The sequence below is a fragment of the Pinus tabuliformis genome, chromosome 4_2 (assembly GCF_031772625.1).
Source record: "Pinus tabuliformis cultivar Carrire ecotype Pingquan chromosome 4_2, CPIR1, whole genome shotgun sequence".
NCBI classification, from domain to species: Eukaryota; Viridiplantae; Streptophyta; class Pinopsida; order Pinales; family Pinaceae; genus Pinus; species Pinus tabuliformis.
The window spans coordinates 475,918,312-475,935,987 of record NC_142304.1 but is presented as its reverse complement, the minus strand read 5'-3'; the positions used below and the strand labels follow the sequence as shown (position 1 = coordinate 475,935,987).

Here is a 17,676-nt window from a genome sequence, read left to right as displayed (position 1 = left end):
TTAGTATTCTTGGTCTTGGCCATCCTAGGAGCCTCAGAGTGATTTTTTATAATTTTATTTTCTTCTTTTCACTTCTTATTGACATGCATCTCTAATTCTTTTTTTTCCTATTTTTGCATTTAGTATTGATGCTTCTTTTGATGTAGGATTGGGTTAAATTATTGAAGTAAGTTATTTTTTAGGTTATTTAAATATTCAAAAGCATGATTCATCCTTATAACAACTTTTAAAAACAATCTTCATCATTGAGCTACTTCGATTGATCTACTAGTTCACAAATTTAGAATTTCTGGAACTCCCTTGTAGAAAAATAGTAGTAATTTTATGATATTTTATAGAACCTATTAATGAGATTTATTTGAGTTGATTAAAATTGTATTAGGGCATAAAACCATTCAAGTTAATAAAAAAAGTCACCCAATTGTATTTTCACTTGATTAGGTTAGGCGTTTGATAGGTTAACTAGCTCACTAGTTCTTGAATTTCCAGTTTTTAGAATAGTAATTTTGTACTATTTTTTAGCACGTGGTAACAGAGGTATTTTGGAGTGATTCCACTTGGAATGGAGACCTAAGAAATCCTACATAACAAAAATTATTTTTCCATCCAATTTTAATTTGATTTACTTGGGAATTTAGTAAGATTCTCGTTCTTATATCATTACAAGTCTCCTATAGCAATTGCCTATAACAAACCTGTAGCATCACTTTCCTTCACCAGTTTTGAACCCCATTGCAAATTTGAATTATTTGAGATGAATAATTACCTCTAGGATATAAATCCATGATTGGGGAAGACCAAATACCACTTATTATTTTCCTTTTTACCCCCGCAACACATCTCAACAATTTGGGTTAATGGACAAATTTATGAATTGGATAGTACAATAATGATTTTCTTGACTGCCACATTAAATATATAATGAAATATTTCAATGGATATAACATATTTGGAATGAATTGATTGATTACATTCTCTTTCCTTCATGCATGTTAGATATTTTACTTTCTTTATTCTTAAGCTAAGACTAGGTTCCCTTTTCAATGAAACTTACACATCCTGCAATTAGGCTAGTGTTTGGTTTCCATTTCTGCAATTAGGATTAGTGTTTACATTTTAGAAAGTAGAATTTCCATTTATAAAATTAGTTTATGTTAAATTTCATGATATTCACTTCATTGCATCAGATCAACAAAAGGACACATTTCATGTTGCTCATATAGTGCCGACACCTCTTAAGTTTGTACAAACCTCGGGTTGATAATTTGAGTTGAGGAACCCTTGCGAGTTGCAACGTATGTTTCACTCCTTCTTTGGCTTGATTTCTCAAATCCTAGGCCCACCTACCAAAATTAGAACCTTCACATTCAAACAACAGAAGCCAAGAAACTACGAGATCTATGTACCATAATATATCTACTTTATTCAATAGATCAACATAGTATTGAAATACATGAAATGATGACATCACATATAGGAAAAGAAAGAACTCTTTGTATTGATAAAAATGGAGTAAGCTACAACCATAAATAGGTGTCAATCTTGTAGAAGAGCTCCTTCAAGTTGTTGACTTTTCCTTCCATTTTCATAAAGTGTACCTCCAATCACCCCAAATGAATGCAAATATCACTCTCACAACAACAACATAAGGATAGAATCACTCTCCAAAATCCAACCTCCTATATATCGAAGGTTGTAAATATATAGAGGAGTGGGGTAAGTTTGGAGTTCTTATCCTTTTACCGAAATTGGGATTGAGATCCACTCTTGATGGGAGGATTAGATCTAAGGATAAGGGATGGAAATGTCAAGGTAGGATAGGATAGGATATTAATGTTTTATCTGAGGTAAGTGGTTACAACAGATCATGGAAGCTTTTGGAAATGGAGGTTTTTATGATTCTCTCTCTTTTTCCTAAATTTGTAGAACCAATGTATGTGCAAAGAGGAACAACTTGTAGGTGATCAATGCAGGCCACAATGGAGCAACTTGTAGTTGAACATAGTCTAGCAAGAGCCAGGGAGTGTTGGTCCTAAAATTGGCTTAGATGATGTAGTTTAGGGTAGAAACTCTGGGGAATAAGAGATTCATGCATAGGGATTTGTGTAATGATTATGTAAAGGGTGAATAGGATGTTGATTGATCCCATTAGGAGACTTTTGGTTGGATGTGACAAAATGGCCTATAAAAGATTCAGAGATGATGGCTGATGACCAAAGTGCTTTACCTTGTGACAAGTCGAGATCAAGAACAACTGACGAGATTGTCTTATGTTACAATACATTTACCTCATGACATCCTTTTTCTAAGGGAGGCATACCCATACTCAACACATAAGCTAACATAACATGTACAACGATCAAAAGACACGTTCATTGATGACTGATGGTGGAGCCATGAATGGATGAATGCTTGTATGATCATAGCCATCATACATAGTGATGTTATATAATCCTAAAATCACATCTCAGACACTAGAAACTATATTTGGGGTCTTCTATCTCCTTCACACAACCAACCAATGTATGATTCTAACAATGCGAATCAATGAGTTGAGGTTAAACATAGTAGACAACATCTGATTACCAGCCAATGATGTAAGCCATTAACAAATGCGAGAGAAACCATCGATGATGTTAATGGCTCTTAAGGTAATCAATTACAATTCATATGGTGTGAATAAATGAGTTGATGTCGAACAAAGAAAATTTTAGGGGCGAATGTTCGCCCTTTGGCGAAATTAAGGGGGTTTAAATTTTTAGTGGGCGAATATTTTGTATCATAGTACATTTTTACAAATCACCTCAAATAGCCCACCTTATTTTAAGGGAAAGGGTAAAAAAGGTAAATTTAGCCCTTGAAATTAAGAGTTACAACCTTCCATTCGCCCATTTTCAAGAATAGGTTTTATTTAAGTGAATCCATTCGCCCATTTTCAAGAATATGTCTTATTTAAGTGAATCCTATGGGCCAAAAGCCCAAATACCATATTTATAAAGAGGTATGGTAAATTAATAAAAATATAAATAAATGAGAGGTATGGTAAATAAATAAAACATTTTTTATATTTACTCCATAAGTCACCTTATATACATGCAAGGGTGTAAACAAATAAAAATATAAGTAAAGTGGAGGTATGGTAAATAACTAAAACGTCTTTTTATACTTACTCAAAAGGTATGGTAAATAAATAAAAATATAAATAAACTAGACGCATGGTAAATAAATAAAACCTCTTTTTATATTTAGTCCATAACCCTCATTCTATTTATGAAGGCTCAAGAAAGAGGTTTTATTTAAGTGAATCCTATGGGCCAATACCATATTTGTAAAAGAGGTATGGTAAATTAATAAAAATATAAATAAACGAGAGGTATGGTAAACAAATAAAACATTTTTTTATATTTACTCCATAAGTCACCTTATATTTACTAACACTCAAAAAATGCGTTATATTTAGGTGAAACCTATGGGAAAAATAGTATGGGACAAATACCATGGACTAGATTGTTATTAATACCATGCAAAAAAACATTATTAACCCTAATATTAGTATTAATAAAAATAAAAATGGCACATGGTATTGACCCATGGTATTCACCAAAATGGCACATGGTATTGACCCATGGTATTCACCTGGAATGTAGCCTATTTAAATGGGGTAATTAAACCAACATAGATCCATCTTTACTTTGGATCTACTAATCCCCGAGAGGTATCAAATATCGTGATATGAAAACTAACATAGAGTGAAAAAATATTTGATCCGATCAAGAGTAAAAATGGATGTTGTAATTTAATGTATGTTAAACATTTTAGCTTGGTTAAAATAAAAAATAAAATAAAAATCAACTATTAATTTTATTAATTTTTATAAATATTAATAGTAATTTTTAAGCTCCAGTTTATGATAACCCATGGTATTGACCCATGGTAATACCATGGTATTCATGTGAGCATAGACTATTTAAAGGGGAACTTCTATCATCTTAGATCCATCTTAATTCTGGGTTTACCAAGTGCTCAAAGGGATAAATAGATTTCATCCCCCTAAGAGTGGTAGATGTGGAGTTAAGATGGATATAGGTTGGTTTTTATGATAATGAAGATATTAAATAGACTTAGGAAATTATATTGTAAAAACATCTTAAGGTGAATGGTTAAAGCATAGACATTGGACAAGTATATTTGTATACTTCTGTTTTAAACAGAAACAAATCCAGGGCTAAATGGATTGGATTGATTGCACTAGTCATCCTTCTATAACTTTCCAACATATGCTGGAGTAAACAGATTGTAATTTGGGTAATTTTTCTAATTGCAAACAAGAACATACTTGTGTATTGGCAGGGTGGTTAAGAGGTCCCTAGAAGTGATGAATTTGAATTTTTCTTGGTTTTATATATAGTATTAGGTTTTTTCTCATGCTTTTTGTGAATGGCACGGGTGAATTTTATCCTACACCCACTAGGTTATCGATATGTAATTTTGGTAATTTTGATTTCAAAAGATATTTTAAAGAAATGCAATGATTTCATTTGTGTATTCAATAAACACAAGATTTTATAATTGAGTAAAATATTCGCCATGTCTGGTGAGAGATTCACCAAAAAATTATATATACATATCATATTATTGATAAAATCACCTTCCATTTTTCCTATATGCCATGGAGATTCGCCCATTTATTATACATGTAAATTTAGGGGGGGTTCTTAAAATTTTTCTTGATGTCGAACACCACACAAAATCTTCCAGTCGAAGGTCATTGATGTAAACATGTCGCCAAGAGTGAGGATACTTTCCATTGATGTATGAAAGTACCAAGGTATCCATGGGTGTTTCTAAGTCAACCTCCTAGATAATGTGCTAATGTCGACAAGAAGTGACCCGTCACAGGAGGACGTTGATGTATCCCCCATCAATGACATGAAACAGGTATGATAATTGAGACAAAATTATTAGAATGATGCTGATATGGAAATGGATCAAGAAAGGAAAGCATGGAATCAAGGCTTGAGAGTATTGTAACGAATATCAACTGAATGACTTCTCTTGAACACACTCACGACATTGAATTGAGTTTTTAGCATTGACTCAAAATGGAAATGGAGGTTCTAAAAAGGTATGATGGACCGAAAGAAAAGAAGATTACCCAACCCTACAACCATGGAAATAAAGTGGAAGAGTGTCGTGTTCAAGAGAAACTCACTTCCATTAACAAATGGAGTAACATGTTTTCCCAATTTTCCCAACCATACTGGTCAATACCTCTTTATTTTTTAGCAATCTTGAGGAGCATAATGTATGCTTGATCTGTAAGTTCATCCTTTAGATGAATCCCTCTGAGTATATTTAATGAACCCAGAGAAGGAGTCGTTTGGTATCTGATCAGGCTCATCATTGGGTAAATATATGGACCTGTTGTGCTGTACAACAACCCCCCCATTTCATAAATTTTTTATTTTCAAAACTATAATATGAAATGGGTCCCTTTTAGATTAAATTGGTATTAACTTATCATTATTCAAAAGGTTTGAAAAGAAATAAAACATTATAAACCTTTTTGATAAATCACATAATCGGTCTTATAATAAAAAATGAATAATCCTTTATTATTGCGATAAAGCGATCGCAAGATCGCATATCGCAATAACAAAGGATGCATGACATAAGACCCATTGGTTTTCCCCGATGCGACAATGCACAAATGACTATCGGATATTGAGAAGGCAAGCGATCATAACAAAAGGCCCCTCTCTTTGCTCCGATGCGATATTGCTATCGGCGATCGGGAAATGTCGCATGCATGCATCTAAAGCCCTCGTTTAAAAACTCCTGATGCGAATTGGAAATATTGCTATAGGCGATCGGGGATTCCGAAAGGACAACAAATATAACAACTTAAGAATTCCGTCGATCGCCGATTGTGATAAAGCTAGGCGTAGATTTCAAAAAGGATTGATAAGGCCCGGATATATTATGGTCAATTAGTATTAAAGGCCTTTCTCTTCCTGATAGTGATTCACTTACGCTCAACCGCCAAAACATCAAAGCCACGCTTAAATGAATTATTCGGCCAATAAATGATATGATGAGCATTTAAAAGATTGACAGGTTTAAACGACCATTTAATGAAACAATAAGGCTAAAATCTCTTCAAAGATTGTATCCGCGGCCACCTTAAGTTAATCCTCCATTATTCATTGATTAATATATCTCGTTCATATTTGGTTTCTGCCACCAATTCTACACATTACGTTCATTTTATCTCCTGTGCAGAGCTCCTCCGAAGCAGCAAATTCAAGCCAAATGGGGAAGAAATCTAAGAAAACTGGAACAGCTTCAGCTTCCGCAGTATCAGGACAACACATTGCCGATTCGGGACCAAGCAAAAAGGGACTGATCTCGGACACCACATGTCTAGGACTTGGTAAAACTACTTGGCCGAGCATCTATAATTTGATTGAGGTCGAAGAGCCTCAGGTAACAATAGTGCAAGCCACAGCAGACCTGACCTGGAATTATGATGCTACTCTAAAGGATTTAGCCGACTCTTACCTTCATCGAATAGCAGCCCGAGAGCAAATTCTCCCTATACAGATGTGGTAAGATGGGAAATTGAAGAAATCCCAATTACAAACAGAACATTTTTCACCATCGACGGGAGAGTGTTCGACTCGTTTCAACCCGATGATTTGAGGCAAATGTACCATTTGCCTGTGCCGGAGAAGAAGTACAACAAAGAATTTCTAGAGAAGTTCAGAAATGAAAATGACATTGAATCAGAACCTATACAGGATTGGAGGCAAAACCCAGCGAAACACAAGCATGAGTCTTCGGGTAAGTACTCTGTCGATTACTTGTGTTCTCCTTATTGTTATGCCAGAGTAATGATGTGTAGGATTTGGGGGTTACATGATTCCTCAAACTTCACTATAGAGATGGTACCTTTAATGGAAGCAACATGCAATAGTGAAATAATGGATTGGGGGAATATACTGTCTGATAAGTTAGCAACAGCTGTTCTTGAATTCAGAAACAAATCCCACGTTACTGAAAGGTTCATTCCCCCATTTTACTATAGTGCCTACATATTGGATACCCTCTGTTTTAATTCCGAATTTCCTGTGCTGGGGTGGACATGGACTCCACAAGACCCCATGCCCATTCATATATACCACCAGAAGTTGTGGAAAGCCCACTATAAACACCACCTATATCAAGTTTGCAATGGATTTATGCTACCCATTCACTATGCCATTTTTGACAAACCTGCTCCTAAGATTTCCTCACAAGCAGAGATTGACTTGACAGCCATAGGGAGATGGTTCAGAGAAGAAAAATTCACCTATGTAAGAGTTTTCGGCAGCCGTGCCAAGCCTCATGTCCTCCCCTTATATACACCCAACAAACTATTGGCCCGAGAGATAGCATATCAGCTTACATCCTAAGGAGTTACACAGACTCTAAGGAATAAAAAGAAGCAGGTTTGGCCTCCTTTTCCTCTAAGGTGTGGCGTTTACACTCTGCATGACTATAAACATGTAGAGAAAGAAGCAGATAAGATTAATACACTGAATCTCGCCACTCTTCCTAACAAGCTGATTTGATCCAAACAAAGTCGCCTACAATGCACTTGAACCGGCAAAACTCACTAAATTTGAACATAAAGATGATGAGTTTGATGACATATTCTCCTCGGCTGAGTCGTTATTTCAGGTTCAAATGCTAGCTAGAATGAGATATCACGACGACGGGTTAGTTGAATTTAACAGACTTAGAGAACAGAGGTTGCAAACTCTGCCTCTAGATCTGTTAGCAATGACCCCGATGACATAGTCAAGTGAGCCTGGACAACGACTTACCAATGAACCTATTGCTACATCAGAAATTGCTGGAGAAATCCAAACAAAAGAGCGGGAGGAGTGCAGAGGAAAGAGCAGGAGGAAGTGCAGAGGAAAGAGCAGGAGTAAGTGCAGAGGAAAGAGTAGGAGGAAGTACAGAGGAAAGAGCAGGAGCAGAGCAGCACGAACGTGAATGTCGATGCCCAGATTGACCCGAAGTTGCTCCAGGAATGGCAACAATTTGATTCAGTCATAAGCAATCTTGAAAGCTCAAAGGAAGGCGATACATCCAAAGCGGCTGATACACAAGATACAACATCAAAAGAGGTTCCAAGTGGAACCAGCGACCTACCCCCTTCTATAGAAATAGAGATAATTCCCAAATATCCTTCGGATCAGATCATTTTACAAGTGGAGGATATACCTCCATTGGATGTCTTTTACAGCCCAAAGCACAAGGCTGTAGTAAAGCGACAACAGAAAAAGAGAAGGATTGATCAACCTTCCCTATTCCCTGAACAAACAGTGACATCCAATGTGGTTTGGAAAGAGGAATTTGATCCTTTTGATGACCTAACAAAATTGTCCCAATATGCTGGAGCCTATTCGGCGGCCACCATGGAAAAGGCATCAGAGGTGACTAATCTGTTAAGAGAAAAGGACCAAGCAATCGCCTCGCTACAAGCACAGTTATCGGAGGCACAACAGAAAGAAGAATAACTCGAACAACAGTTGTCTACGCAGCAACAAATAAACAATCAATTGAATAAACAATTGCAGGAAGAGAAACAAAGGATTGATTCAATTGCAATTCAAAATCAGAAAGAATTGTCAGAAGCATTGGCAAAATTGAAAGAAGTGAATGAACAGATGGTAAAGTCGAAAGATGAGCAAATTGCTCAATTATCAGGCCAAATAGAAAAGTCCAAGAATCTTCCGTAGCCTGTCGAGTTCAGAGCAGAAGCACTATAGATTAACAAAGCATTGGTAACACAAATAAGACTACTATGTCAGAAAATCGCTCAAGTAGAACCCTTATGTGACATAACAGCATCAATAATCGATAAATCAGTTGATGCTAGAATAGACTTGGAGCAGGTCGATGAGACCTTGACCAATTTTCTTGATTGGCAGGACACTGATGAGGGACAGGTAGCTAATTTTCCAAAAATCTTAGAATCCCATAAAGAGATCATATTTATGGAATGGCAGTCCCAGTTAATGAAGGCAGAGAGAGCAGTTTCCAGATGCAAAATTAACCACAAGTAATTTGGTTGAATTGATTAATGATACTCTCTACTTATCTAACATGATCTCTCAATGTACCCCAGGTAAATTACTATCGGCTAAAAAATTGGAGCAGTCATGTTATCAAGAGCTGGAAAAGAATGGGAGATTGATCGCAGGTATTAACAGTTTGACTTGGGACACCTATTGGTTGTTCCTAGTAAAACCATATAGCCAAAGAGCCGCCCTCAAGTGCCTAACAGATGCAATCAGGTGTATCATTCCCGATATACAAGATGTCACCTATGCTACTCAACTCAATTGTCATCTTAGCCGCCCTCCAGAAGTGGAACCAATGCTAGCAATATGCCAACTCAGGTCGAAAGGCAAACAACCAAAGTGATGAATCATGCTGCTGACTGACAGATTGCTATGAGGAAGATACTCCAAATCAAGTTGTACCAATTAAGTAGCATTTTAATTTCATAGTTAGTTATTTTTAATCAAGTATTTATAGACCCTTTCAATGCATTGGAAAGGGTCGTAAGTTTTTGTATATGACTTAAACCTGAAGTTGCACTACTGTACTTCAGGCATATTTTTTATAAAGACTGGGCCAATTATTCCAATTTTGATAACGAAGCTTTTATGTGGATGTGCACTACTGCCTTTATTTAAAAGTATTTCTGAGTCGGAAGAAGGAATTCAAATAGCGATTGATGTTGGGAATGATTTGCAGCTCATATGGTACTACTATCTATGTCTGAGTTCATTCTTTTTATGTGAATTGTTGTTTGATCGCTCTTGCTATTATCGGATATATGCGTGTGTTTTTAACAGCATTCTTTATAATTTCCACTACTGGATGTTTACAGCATGCTTTTCTTTTATCATACATGTATTGGTAATATAAAAGGATAAGTGTAAAAATGTTTTGTTAATCACTTTGTTCAACTATTTGAACAAAGCAATCATTAAGTGAATGAATGTCTATGTTTATTGTGTAGAGTCATCTATATGCCTATCAATGAACAGAGATCATCAAGCGTTGTACTTAAAAGAATAGAAGCCTCCCGGGATAGAATAGTCATTTATGTTTTCACTGTTAGATTAAGTCATCCAGTCATTATCATTTATTAGAAAACCAATCACTCATCCATCCCCTTTTATTCATTATTGGGAAACTGGTCCCATTATATCCAGTCGGAGCCACCATACCAAACGGAAAAGGAGTTGTATTAAGGTCCGGACTGGGTGGTTATCCCCCAATGTTGATAAAACAATTTTCGGGGCATCAACATTTTTGGCGCTAGAAGGAGGGCATGAACTATGAATGGCGAGAAAATCCAAATCTACAGACCATTCTGAGATTAAATCTCCCTCCACATCACCTCGTACTTCCCAATTTCATTATGGTTCTCCAGTATCCAAGCAAGAAGAAGAGGAATCAACTACCATTTCTCAAACCCACAATACTCTAGAACGATTAAGTCCTGAGTCCCCTGAAGTTCAATTACTCATCCATAAAATTCAAGGCTTCTCGATATCACCACAGAAATATAAAGTATCTCAAAGCAGTGAGACTTCACAATTGAATCTACCTCATCCTCTCACTAGACTTCAGAGCGGAAAGCTCGGTATTGAACCTACTGATCTGCCCTTACATAAAAGGAAAAGGGCAAAGAAGAAAACGAAAGGATCTTACAGTGAAGCATTTTCATCCACATCCTCCATCTCATCTTCCCCAGTGCGAAGTCAACCATCCACTCCCTCATTACACATTGTTGTTCATCAGGGATTAGAAACTTCAACATCCCAACCGGCTCAATCCTCAATATCAAGTCCTTCCCAATCATCTGGAATTTCATCAACCATCTCATCCACTACTGGTGTTTCAATGACAAATACATGGAATAGACCTAGTGCGGTCAATATGCCTGCACCATTACATGCATTACCTGATGCTCCTGAAAAATGGCTACCTAAGTTTAACCCAGATGATGGAATACAAGCTGAGGAACATATTAATAACTTCATGTTATCAGTTAATTTGAAAGGAGTAACAGAGGAAGATGTTGTCGTTAGGCTTTCCCTTATACTTTGCAAGGATTAGCGGGATCCTGGTATTTTTCCCTGCCTTCTAGATCCATTACCAGTTGGACCACTTGCCAAGAACAGTTTCTCACTAAGTATGGTGATGATAGATCTTTAGCCACATTAATCAATGATCTCTCTAATCTTAGGTTAGAGCATAGGGAACCGATTAAAGAATTCAATGCGCGATTCAATAAACTCTTGAATAAAATCCCAACGGCCTCCAAACCAAGTGAGAAAATCAGAAGTGAATGGTATATAACTGCCCTACCTACCAATATAGCTATTTTCATAGACAGGGCCGGAAAACCAACTTTAGCTGAAAACATGAAAGAAGTATTTGCTGTGGAGAAACGTATTAATGCTATAGAAAAGAAAGCTGCTCTTGAAGATAGAAAATCCAAAAAAGTTTCTTTTAAAGATGATTCAAAGAAGAAAACCCCAAAAGATCCATATGATATGGAGGGTATACAAAAAGTCCTCAAGACTTTGTCGAATGAAATGGTTGAAATCAAAAAACAAGTAGCAGAAACCTCAACAAAAAGGCTCTTTAGAAATTTCAAGAAAACCGAATCAAAACCACCAAATGTTATATCTAATGCAGATTCAGATCTTGAAGAAGAAGAAGAAGAGGAAACAATCCCACCAACTGATGAAGAAGAGGAAGTTGTTGAATGCCATGGAATGTGGGATTTCATACTGCCTAACTCTGATACAGAAAATGAATAAGAAGCTTTTCCTGTCATTACTAGGAGTAAAGGTGGCCCTGAACCCGTCCAGGAAAGTTCAAAGAAAAGAAGTGCAGGTGCTACTACAACAAAGGAAAAGGTATCCACAAAGAAGCCAGCTGCAATAGTTCTGCAAAACCAACCTTCATCCTCAAATATACCTTCAACATCTAAAACGTTGGTAGTATCCGATTCAATGGACTACAATATTGTTGATGATATGAAGAAGACTAAGGCAAACATTACCATGTTTGAACTTAGCAAACTAAAACATCAGCAGAAATTGCTTCTCAAGTAATTGAATGTTGTTCCTTCTTCACCTCTTCCCAGTGCTAAAGCTGCAAATGATTCAGGTCAACCACCTTCTAGCAAGATTGAAGCTATCGATACGATTTTGATTGGAGACAGATCAAATTCCCATACTCCTCCTTTCCTCTTAACCTATGAGATTTATAATCAAAATCTACACAATCGTTTGATTGACTCAGGGGCATCCTCAAATATAATGCCAGCTTCAGTTTGTTCCAAACTGAACATTGAGCCCCAAAAGTCCGCAATTCACATTGTGCAGTTAGATAGAACCAAGGTCCAGGCTTTATGAGAAATTAACTCTGTAACTATTAGGTTATCGGCTGATCCACAAGTAGTTCAAAGAATTGACATATTAATTGCCGATATACCTGAATTTTATGGTTTAATCTTGAGTAGGGATTGGTCTGAGAAGCTCCATGAGTATATTTCTACCGATTGGTCCCACATGTGGCTACCCTACAAGGGAAAGCCAAATTAAATAAAAATCAATCGGGAAAAACACAGGACCCACACTGTTACAGAATTTGAACAGGAAAATCAACCAATAGCATTTAATAACAATATCTTGGGAAATTATTCATCTGAATCATTCTTTGGCAACTTCACAGCCCAACCATCTCCTTTCTCAGTAAACAATTTTACATCTTAGATCGAAAATTATTCACAAACAGATAGGTCAAGATGTTTTAACAATACTGAGGAAACTGTAAATAAAATTGTTGATAATTATTTATTTTGGTCACTATACTTTGATGGGTCTAAGTCTAGCGAAGGCTCGGGAGTAGGATGTATTTTGGTTAGCCCTCAGGGAGAAAAAATGATGCTGTCCTGTAGGTTGGAGTTTGAATGTACGAATAATACAACTGAGTACGAAGCCTTAGTCCAAGGACTATACAAAGCGATTGGCCTCAAGGTTCAATATTTGAAAGTGTTTGGTGATTCAGAAATTATTATTAAACAGCTGAGAAACACGATTCATTGTCTTTCTAGCCACCTCAAACATTATTAGTCGCTGGTACAAGAACTTGTTAGACTTCGTCTTGTTAGCGCGTTGTAGTCAAATTCTCCAAGGTTCATTCCTTGTTATGTGCAGTCACTGATGTTACTGTGGTCCAGAAAAGAGTCATTTTAATTCTTGTGCGAGTCCATAGAATTTGCTATTGATTGGGGCAATAAACACACCAAAGAGGCAATGGAAATTGGAAAGGCAGGGAGGGATTTTATTGTAAATGACCTCAAAATGTCAAATGTCTACGATTACATGTTCCATTCTTTGGATGCGTATGCGAAGCTGCTGAAATACAAGCCAAGTTTTAGTAAAAATGCCGTGGAGTACTGTTCAGAGACAATTACTTGCTTTGCCAATGAAATCGAGAAGGAATATATGAAGAAGTCGATGGTCAAAACTGCCAGTCCATCGCTGCCGTGTACGCTGGTAGATTCCGATCAGAAAGCTATCGAGAAATTGCTGGATAGGATATCCGACGTCGTGAAAGATGTTAATCTAATTGAGTCTCTCAACAAACCTTGATAATTTACAATTTGTATATATTGTTTGGGGGGCTTCTTCCTGGATGGATGTCGAGTTAGTTATTAATGGCATTTGTTAGTGCTTTAGAAACTTTCTCTGTTCATTGGAAAAGTCAATCACGCAATGGATGTGACGTCATGGAAAGTATGACCCTTCTCCAAATCCCCTGAGCTTAATTCGATTGCTAATTCCCTGAATTTTTGTGAATCATTTTCATGAATCAGAAGGATAGCGGCGCGCTACCCATATAAGGTGTGCTACCCACATAGTGCGCGCTACGCACTGGGCCTCACCAGCTAGTGTTAAAAACCATAGGCACTACACACATAGTGTGTGCTACGCGTTGGGTACGCACGCTACCCATACAGTCTCAGACCCAAAATTTTTGCCATTGCATCCGGCTTTATACCAAAATGCCACTATCAGCTTGCAACACATCTAACAGAAGAAACAAAAGGCGGAAATCCATTTATTGGACAGTTGAGTTGCAGTTTCATTCAACAGATGTGATCTTTGTTGACCATGGGGTTGATGAACATGCGGGCCTGCGGAGTATATTGGAAAAACATCTGACAATTGGTCCTGGAAATCCTGTGTCACATCATAAATTAAGGCATTTTTGTAAAGAATCTACCGAAAATCTGAAGCTTTTCATCAAGATAGAATATACAAAGGGTGCCAAAAAATTATATTATGCAGAGAAGGGGAAACTGAGGAAGGAGAGTTTGTTTCTAATTGGGATTTTGATGAAGATTACATCTGCAGATAGATGTGAATCTATGGATGCAGTGAAGCCCAAGGTATAGATCTAATGGTTTCCTGGTTTACAGGTAGTGATTGAACGAATGCCTTCCCAGTCAAAAGTTTTGCCGCCATATCTACAGCAAATGAATGCACCATTCTCCTTCAGATGTTTAGCTTGCGCGTGTCACTGCAAAAAATAGGCGCAGTTGTCGTCATTTTAGTTTAAAAACTATTTTTATTAAAATTAGTTTTTATTCAAATATCATTTTATTAATAAGTTCGAAAATAAAGGAAAAACAAGTGGCAGTTAAAGGCAAAAAGTTTAAATTTAAATGGAGATATCTGCCACAACAGAGTGTACTGTCTATTTTGGTCTTCAGTTACAAATTTAAAGGGTCTTCAGCTACAGCTGCCGCCTCTCTATTAGTTATTAACAAACAAATGTAACGCTACTCCTTTTAAAGTAGACTTTTCCTATTTTTGTGATGATTGATGTAACAGTGTTCTATTTTTCATCGATCAGTTATCACATCTCTAAGTTATATTTAATGTATTGCAAATGATTTGTTGGGGGGAGAGTTCTGAGAGGTGCGTGGAGGAGAAATACAGAGTTTTATTATACAGTTGATAGAGGTTTAATTGAAAGTTTGCAGCTCTGTGTCATAAGATCCCAGTGGTAACAACTTAGCATTACGTTTTTCTCTGTTTTCATTTGTTTCTTGTTCTATTTATTGTTTCATTCATAATCATTGCCTATTGAATACTTTTAAGTGTGAAGGGAAGAATTCAGCTTGCTGCTCTGCCTTGGGAAAGTATTCAAGTTCTATGTTTTCCTCCATCTGAAAAGGATTCATGAATTCATGCCCTTTTCAGCATTCTCAAACATTTTTCACATTCCATATAAATTCAAATTGAATTTTTAAACTTTTGCCTATCTTGCCTTATGTAATGCTCTGCATCTTTCATTTAAATTCCCTTCTCACGCTGTTCTTGATCCTATATAATCCAGAAAACCCCGTCATTTATTAAAAACCTCATTCATATCTCTTTACTAGCCTAAAATCAGTATTAATTTTGAGTCATCTCAGCCCCTTTGAAGACTTGTTGCCGAGATAGACCCAGAGAGAGCCCTCTCCTGTCCTCGTAGGGCTAGCTACGAGGTTGAGCTTGGTTTGATGTTGCCTTGAGTTTTTCCTTCCTCGGCCTGAGGCAGATTCGAGCGCTAACATAGTGGCGACCATACTGGGGAAGATGGTTTGCTGTTGATGGGACATTCGACTTGAAGATTGTCTTGCCCCAGTACATGAAATCAAGCTGCAGATCTGATGCTGATGGTGGACAGTAGTGAGACACATATGAAGGCTGAAACATTCACTTGGCGACTACAACTCGATCCAGACATTTCAGTGCTCACTGATCCATTTATACAATGGTAGGGTATGTGGCAAACCCTGCCCTGTGTGAAGTTGTAAAAGAAGTAAGAAATAAGTTCGCAAATTTTGAAATTAATGAAGATTTTTTCATTGTTATGTTTCAATGTTTGAAATCTCCAAAGTTCCCTCTTGAAGCTAAAACTGGTTTCTGTGAGTTAATTGTTGAAAGAATTGAGAAGGAGATTCAGTGTTTAAATGATCAGATCCAATCATATGAATTCCGAGATCCCAAAAAGTTCTTGGAAACACTCCCTCCTTCAAAACAAGAAACAATAGAGTTGCCTACAGATGTTTGTATTGACAGTGTACAGCTGGATGTATGTATTGCAGAGTTGGGGCAGCAAACGGAGTCTCGCTTTCGTGATACTATTGCGATGTACATGGAAATGTTTTTCAGTTTGACTGACAAATCAAACTGTCTTTTACGTGATCAGACTCATTATGTGCATATAGGGCTGCCAGCAATTACATCTGTGATGTGGTTGAAGCACTCTCAAGCAGCATTCTTCTCAGATTTACTGGAATGGTTGATCTGGCATTTCAGTATTACCTGATCTATTATTTTTGCAGCAAAGTAGGGTAAATTTTGTAAATAAATAAGCAGCCAAAAGGCAACATTTTGTTCCAGTTTCATTACAGTTTAGTTTGAAGTTTGTCGAGTCAGTTTTTCAATCATTTCAGTCAGTTTCCAGTGAATAAATTAATCGTGTCGTTTCTTCGCAATAATGACTCCCTTGCCCAATGGATAGAGGCACTGTCTGATCTCCCAAAGCTCTGCGGTTCTTGGCACCTCCAAAAAGCGGCAGCTGCCATCCCCATTGGAGCCAATGTTAGACTCCGTCTTGTCAGCGCGCTGCAGTCAAATTCTCCAAAGTTCATTCCTTGTTATGCGCATTCACTGATGTTACTGTGGTCCAGAAAAGAGTCATTTTAATTCTTGTGCGAGTCCATAGAATTTGCTGTTGATTGGGGCAATAAACACACCAAAGAGGCAATGGAAATTGGAAAGGCAGGGAGAGATTTTATTGTGAATGACCTCAAAATGTCAAATGTCTACGATTACATGTTCCATTCTTTGGATGCGTATGCGAAGCTGCTGAAATACAAGCCAAGTGTTAGTAAAAATGCCGTGGAGTACTGTTCAGAGACAATTACTTGCTTTGCCAATGAAATCGAGAAGGAATATATGAAGAATTCGATGGTCAAAACTGCCAGTCCATCGCTGCCGTGTACGCTGGTAGATTCCGATCAGAAAGCTATCGAGAAATTGCTGGATAGGATATCCGACGCCGTGAAAGATGTTAATCTGATTGAGTCTCTCAACAAACCTTGATAATTTACAATTTGTATATACTGTTTGGGGGGCTTCTTCTCGGCTGGATTCCGAGTTAGTTATTAATGGCATTTTTTAGTGCTTTAGAAACTTTATCTGTTCACTAGAAAAGTCAATCACGCAATGGATATGACGTCATGGAAAGTATGACCCCTCTCCAAATCCCCTGAGCTTAATTCGATTGCTAATTCCCTGAATTTTTGTGAATCAGAAGGATAGGGGTGTGCTACCCATATAAGGTGTGCTACCCACATAGTGCGCACTACGCACTGGGCCTCGCCAGCTAGTGTTAAAAACCACAGGCGCTACGCACATAGTGTGCGCTACGCGTTGGGTACTCACGCTACCCATACAGTCTCAGACCCAGAATTTTTTCCATTGCGTCCAGTTTTATACCAAAACGCCACTATCAGCTTGCAACACATCT

The 17,676-nt window shown here is 37.2% G+C and overlaps 2 protein-coding genes across 2 annotated transcripts; both read left to right on the top strand.

Annotated features, from left to right (window-relative positions):
* The first annotated feature begins 13,400 nt into the window (after nucleotides 1-13,400).
* On the top strand, nucleotides 13,401-13,739 carry LOC149170012 (uncharacterized). The gene has a single exon (XM_089425420.1). It carries the CDS (start codon nucleotides 13,401-13,403, stop codon nucleotides 13,737-13,739), a length of 339 nt encoding a protein of 112 aa, XP_089281546.1.
* A 3,171-nt stretch (nucleotides 13,740-16,910) lies between these two features.
* LOC149170011 (uncharacterized) lies at nucleotides 16,911-17,249 on the top strand. The gene has a single exon (XM_089425419.1). It carries the CDS (start codon nucleotides 16,911-16,913, stop codon nucleotides 17,247-17,249), a length of 339 nt encoding a protein of 112 aa, XP_089281545.1.
* The last annotated feature ends 427 nt before the right edge of the window (nucleotides 17,250-17,676 follow it).

Excerpts from the sequence above, each read along its gene's own strand:
- LOC149170012 (XM_089425420.1), top strand. The coding sequence starts at position 13,401 with ATGGAAATTGGAAAGGCAGGGAGGGATTTTATTGTAAATGACCTCAAA.
- LOC149170011 (XM_089425419.1), top strand. The coding sequence starts at position 16,911 with ATGGAAATTGGAAAGGCAGGGAGAGATTTTATTGTGAATGACCTCAAA.